The following is a 6724-nucleotide window of genomic DNA, read 5'->3' on the forward strand; positions in this document are numbered from 1 at the left end:
AGAGAATAAATATACATAGATAGTATAGTAATACTATAATAATTACACAATTTAAAAACATAAAGGACGGAGTGGAGTGCGGGAGAGAGGTGGACAGACAGATAAGATGCTCCTCGTCGCCGCGCTCTGTGCTCATTAGCATAATATCGCAATATAAATATTTTCAGCGTCAACAGTATGTATTAATTATTGATGTATGATGATTGTATTTTTTTTTTTTATTGTGTTCATATATATCACCTGTGAATTGTAAATTTGTTTTGAATTCATATGGAAACTGAAATCAACTATAACTATATAACCTCTCTGATTAATAAAAATGTATGTCATTTACTAGATTTGAATTGTATAGAATATAATGATCTAGGTAGTAATAATTTAATATCTATCTATCTTCAAAAAGACCAGACAATTCTTTGATTTTAGAGGGAACATATTTTAATGTCCAGTATATCACATTTGTATAATCTAATATTAGTGTAGGTACCTACTCTGCAGCTGAATAATTTTTTTTTTTTCATGATATAAATCATTTTACAGATATAATTATACCTATGTATTTTTTTATTTTTAGGTTATTGTACAAGTACGCAACCTTTATAACTTATAATAAATAGAAATTTGATTATGATATTCCACTTATTTAAATTAATTAAAAGGATGTATTAAATTACGATTTCTTAAATTATAATTAAATAACGGGTTTCGTAAACAATCACTAGAATCAGTGGCCCGATTGGTTAGTTCATTACAGATTAGTGAACCATTACAATAAATAATTGATTATGTTACCTAACACATGAAGTGTTAATGTACACTAATAATGATAACTTTAAAATGTTATAGCTCTTCTAACAACTTACTGTAGATTTAAAAGTGAGTTAATTGTACAAATAAGAAATTTTATTTGAATTACATTACTTTTTTAAAGCATAATATAAATAATAAATATTAATATAAATGATCATTATATAATGGTTTGATGATCATAAAGTTAAATTAATATTTATTTATTCTATTTAGTTTTACAAAATATTTGGAAGGTTAAAGTTTAACAAAATATGTTTATTTATATTGTTATTTGTACATGATCAAATTTTCGAAATATTTTGATTCACTTTAAACTGTTTATAGACATTTCATATTGTATTGGTTTATTTTTCCTATAAATGTCAATAAATATTGTATTGTTTGGTTGAAATGATTGAAAATTCAATTCAAGGGTTCTCTATGAGTTGTTATAATAGTCGTTGAGTAATATAAAATATCCATTGGAACATTTTTTTTTTTTACTTAGTACCTATATATAATTAAAATATTAATACAATTAAATTATCTTGTAGTTCAAAATGTATAAAACGTTAAAAATATATAAAACAGATATGGATTGAAGTGTTAAAACAAGGATTATAATAATTAATTCATATTGTATACAAATCTACAAAATATTAAGACCCTGTTTTTATTTAATATATATTTTAACATTTTCAAGTTTAAGTTTGGTTGAAATGAGACATTAAATGTTTAAACAGAGAAAAATAATTTTTTTTTGCTGAATTTTAAAAATATTTACCATGGCTGTCTGAATCTTTCAACGAATAACACAATGGTCAATGATGATCAAATGCATTGTTTTTTTTGGAAAAAATTAATTCAACATAGGTACCTACTAAGTTTTTGTACGTCTGACAGACTGTCTTCGCTCATCATAATTTTTTGTATAAGTACAATAGTTTTACATCATTGAATTAATTTGACATATCCATTACGGCCACCTACTCAACACCTATTTAATATTTTAATATTAGCTTTTACCATATTTTAATATTTTATTAGCTTGAAAATAGTGTTATTCTTGATAGTCTTTAATAGAACAGATAATACCTACATACAAATATTTTATGTTTATTGTTGTTTACTTTTAAAACCTATGAGTATGTATATTATTAATATTATATTATGATGTAAGAGCTCATGTATATTTCACTGGAGGTTTATTAATTTGATGTCGGAATATTGGTACAAGACAATTGTATTAAAGTATAGGTAGTCAAATGACATAAACTTAAAAAACAAAAAGGCTTGTAAGTGGAAGTCACTCTGCTGTACAATTAGGTAGGTATCTATGTGGTAATTGTAATGGATGGTATTAAATTTGAATTCAATGATATGATATTGTTGTAAGTATACGAAAAACGATTCTGAGTGGAGGCGGTACGTCAGTGTAAGAATATTTTATATTGTTATTACTTATTATTCATATGATAGAAGGTAAATTGAGTTAATATCTTTCTTAAATCATCAGTTATGCTGGGGTAAACTAAATATACTTCTGTAAAATTGGGTTGTATTGGAATCGAATTACAACAAATGATTAACATTATTTTTTGTGTTAATATGCAGTTTTGTCCAAATTTGAACGTAAAATGTCTGTAAAAAATAACTATACTCATATATATTTTTTAATTAGGGGAAAAACTGTTTAAGCTGAACTTTGTTTTAAATTTTCAAACCCTAGCTATAAAAATTGAAAATTTTCATATTTTTAACTACATTATAAAAAATTATTGTTGATTTACGCTCAAATTTTTCTTTTAGTGCAAATGCACTAACAACACCCTATACGAGGAAGCTTGAATTCCATTTACAAGTTTTTTTCACCGAGTGAACAATTTTTTATCGATATTAGTTAGAAAAAAAATAATAATCGAAAATTTCATACGTCTATAAATAGTTCAACCCAAGTAAAATATTTTGGAAATTTATGGTGTATAGAAAATGCTAAACCAAAAATTCAGTGAAAATTGTTTGTATCCATATTAATTTTTGTTAGAGTTACACTAAAAACCAAAACGATTTTTTCGAAAACTGGTTTTGAGTAATAATTCTTGTTTATCTTTAATATTTTGTTTGTTTTTGCTATTGCTTTTGAAAACTACTGGATATTTCAAATTTTGAAATCCTGAATGCACCAACTCGATTTACTTTCCTACCAGGAAAGTTGCTGTCAAAGAAATTCAAAGCAATTTTTACTGCAAGAAACGGTGATGAGTGATGACAGACACAAACAAATAATAATAAATAATTAAATATAAAAACACACATCATTGTAAAATCAATACATTCAAGGCTAAACTCATAGTCTAAAATTACTATGAAAATTAAGAATTTCAATAATAAATAATAACTTATCAACAATATTCACATCTGATTATCTCAATTCCACTGAGCCGCGAAATCAGTGTGATATCATACAACTAAGCTAATAAAAAAGTTATAATAATAATATCAATAATATTTATTTTTATTATTACCATCGTAAATAGTAGTAGTAGTAGTAGTAGTAAGTTAAAGGCTCTCGCTGTAGTGTATTTTGGTGTGCAACCTCATTACTAGAGTACGGATTATGAAGGCATTTGCCTTTTTTTTCTATTGCTCTAAAACGAAGCTATGTCAGCTACAAATTCGAATTATACTGCTATACTACTATGCACGACATTTTATTTTGCTTTTTTTTTGCTTTTTTTGCGTTTTTTGAATATTTATGCTTTTTTGGGCATTTTTGGTACATTTTTCAAAATGTGTTCTAAATAAACGTATTTGAAATGTTAATTTTTATTTTATTGTAAAATAATGTGTTTTCCAATATCGTATATTGTATATGGCTGGCTCAATCGATTTTATCTCGTTATGTTATGTCTCGGTATGTTTATCGATGTAATTTAGATACGTNTCTTACCGATAGTCACTTACAAAATGCCAAAAATTATTAATTGTAGTGCTCGTCTTCGAAATTTTGTAAAAGAATTTGGTGAAGACATTTTTTCTTGTGACAATGCTGTACTTTTTTGCAAAGTATGTGGTGTTAAAGTATCTGCCGAAAAAAAATATAATATTCAACAACATATCGCTAGAGGTAAACATATCCAGCAGCTAAATATTAGAAATCAACAAGAAAAACCAAAATCTCAGCTTCTAGTCACAGGTATGTCAATGAAGTCATCATTCAACGAAGAACTGTGTAATGTTTTTTTGTCCGCAAATATCCCTCTCACTAAATTAAATATACCAACATTTCGCGATTTTCTGCATAAACATACAAAACAAATTATTCCTGACGAGTCTACGCTTCGAAAAAACTATATAGATCAATGCTATACAAATAGGTACTATTATTAAAATTAGAGATTACGTCAGGAACAAAAATGTATGGGTGTCAATAGATGAGACTACTGACGTTGAGGGGCGATATGTCGCCAATGTTATAATTGGTACATTGGAAGTAGACAATCCTGGAAAAATATTCCTACTTAACTCAGAGGTGTTAGAGAAAGCTACTATGACAGATCTCTTTTTATATTATGGCCTGAAGGCATACTTCATGACAACGTTTTACTCGTACTTTTTGTGTCGGATGCAGCACTATATATGGTAAAATCAGGAAAATCTTTACAAGTTCTTTACTCAAAAATGGTGCATATAACTTGTTTGGCACATGGCCTACACAGAGTGGCAGAACAGATCAGAATACATTTTCCAGAAATTAATAGTTTAATATCAAATATTAAAAAAGTTTTTTTAAAAGCTCCATACCGTATAAATTTGTTTAAGAATTTGGCTCCGGGTATTCCTCTACCTCCAGAACCAATTATTACTCGTTGGGGCACTTGGTTAAATGCCGTAAACTATTATTGTGAACATTTTCTACATATCAAAAATGTTATACTTCAATTGGACTCAGATGATGCACTGGCTATTAAAAACGCTAAAAAATTAGTCGAAAACCCAGAAATTGAAGAAAATTTAATCTACATAAAAAGTAATTTTGGATTTTTGGCTACTGAAATTACACGTTTAGAAACATCTGGGATGCTATTATCAGAATCCGTGTGTTGTATAGAAAAGGTTAAACAACAAATTAAACAAGCTTTGGGAAAAACGGGAGAAACGGTTACAAAAAAACTTGATGATGTACTAAACAAAAATTCGGGATTTAAAATTCTTACCATAATATCAAATATTCTAAAAGGCGAAAAAGTATCAAGAGAGGAACTTCCTGAAGACTTAACATGTGATGATTTAATACATTACAAATTTGCTCCTATTACATCTGTTGACGTCGAACGTAGTTTTTCAAAATACAAGCATATATTGTCCGATCGTCGTAGAAAATTTTTATTTGAAAACTTGAAAAAAGTTTTGATTGTCCAATGCAACTCCCATGATATAGGTAAAAAAAATCATTTCATAACTATTATTTAATTTATTTTTTATAAATTATCTTAAATAGAATAAATTCAATTTACAGATTAATAATTGTGGAAGAATGAAAACTCGGAGAAGCAGGGTTGTTAATAAGTTTATTATAATACCTTTTTTTTAAAAATAATTTTAATACTTTTTTTGTGATAAATTTTTTTTAAAAACCTATTTTTAATGCTTTTTTTAAAGCTTTTTTGGAAGATTTAGACAGCTTTATTGCTTTTTTTTAGTGCTTTATTTTAGTTTTTTATTGCTTTAAAATCCGTACTCTACTCATTACCTACTATTCTTACGATTATGTTCTAACTTCCATAACTTATTGTGGTGTAATTTTGTGTCAACCACAAACACTACCATGTCATCTAAATTTTTATTTAAATGGAAAACCGACTATAATTCATGCTTTGCATTATGACAAGTCACAGCTAAATAATATTTATTTTACCAAAATGTAATAACCAACAATTGGATACTAGAAAAACCCCTACATTCCCCATTCATACGAAATGTCTAACGCGCGTCCGTGTTACAGTGGAGTAACATCTTAAAAAAAATAAGGAATGTTTCATTGCATAACCACGTATATACACTTGTTTAACTACCTAGTGCATTGAACAATGATGTGAATATAGTATGCATTATACTTCTAAATATAATACAAGAATAATACAATTTCAGATAATATGACAGATTACATAGTATTTGATTATAATAGTATGTATTTTATACTCAATTATTAATACAATTTAAAATATCATACATCGTAGCTATACATCTGTATACATTTATCTAGTTAATGTATATACCACCAGGTTAAATACAATAATCTATAAAATATTTTCTTACGACAGCCCAATCAAAAATATCCAAAAACTCTGATAAATTAATTTAAATATTATAATATTAGTCAAAAATCTGTTTTGGGTGCAAATCGTTCATAAATATAAAAACAAATTAACCTTGTCATTATTGAATTTAATTGGTTCTATTTATTTGTTAGTACCAAATTGTAAGTATTTTCATTGTTTATTTTTTTTTTTGTTAATCAAGTTATATTAATTGATTTATAGAATGCAGTTAGTTATAATGCTGTAACAATTTACAGTTTACATTACCATGATTTTTATATAACACAGATTATTAATTAACCTATTATAATCAACTGCATAAACTAAAGATTGTAAAGAAAAATATACCTACAGTTGAAAGCTGTGGTTAGTCTCTACTTTGTGATCCAAACTACCGACTACTCACTACTATAATTTATTTTGAAAGATGTTATTATTTGACCTAATTTAGAGTTAATAATGAACTAATTTATGTACCAATTTTAATTTTTTTATTACCTACTCTCATTTTTTTATATTTCGGACATTTTTGATATCAGAACATTTTTGTATGTTTCCATGATTATTTAAAGTTGATAACAATTTTTAAAAAGGTACATACTTTATTAATTGTA

At 26.4% G+C, this 6724-nt stretch overlaps 1 protein-coding gene across 1 annotated transcript; it reads left to right on the top strand.

Annotated features, from left to right (window-relative positions):
- Nucleotides 1-3740: 3740 nt before the first annotated feature.
- On the top strand, nucleotides 3741-4205 carry LOC111035499. The gene has a single exon (XM_022317143.1). The coding sequence runs from the start codon at nucleotides 3757-3759 to the stop codon at nucleotides 4177-4179; it is 423 nt and encodes a 140-aa protein (XP_022172835.1). The 5' UTR covers nucleotides 3741-3756; the 3' UTR covers nucleotides 4180-4205.
- The last annotated feature ends 2519 nt before the right edge of the window (nucleotides 4206-6724 follow it).

Source organism: Myzus persicae, unplaced genomic scaffold, assembly GCF_001856785.1.
Source record: "Myzus persicae strain clone G006 unplaced genomic scaffold, MPER_G0061.0, whole genome shotgun sequence".
Classification (NCBI taxonomy): Eukaryota; Metazoa; Arthropoda; class Insecta; order Hemiptera; family Aphididae; genus Myzus; species Myzus persicae.

Coding starts and splice junctions, on each gene's coding strand:
- LOC111035499 (XM_022317143.1), top strand. CDS start 3,757: ATGCCAAAAATTATTAATTGTAGTGCTCGTCTTCGAAATTTTGTAAAA.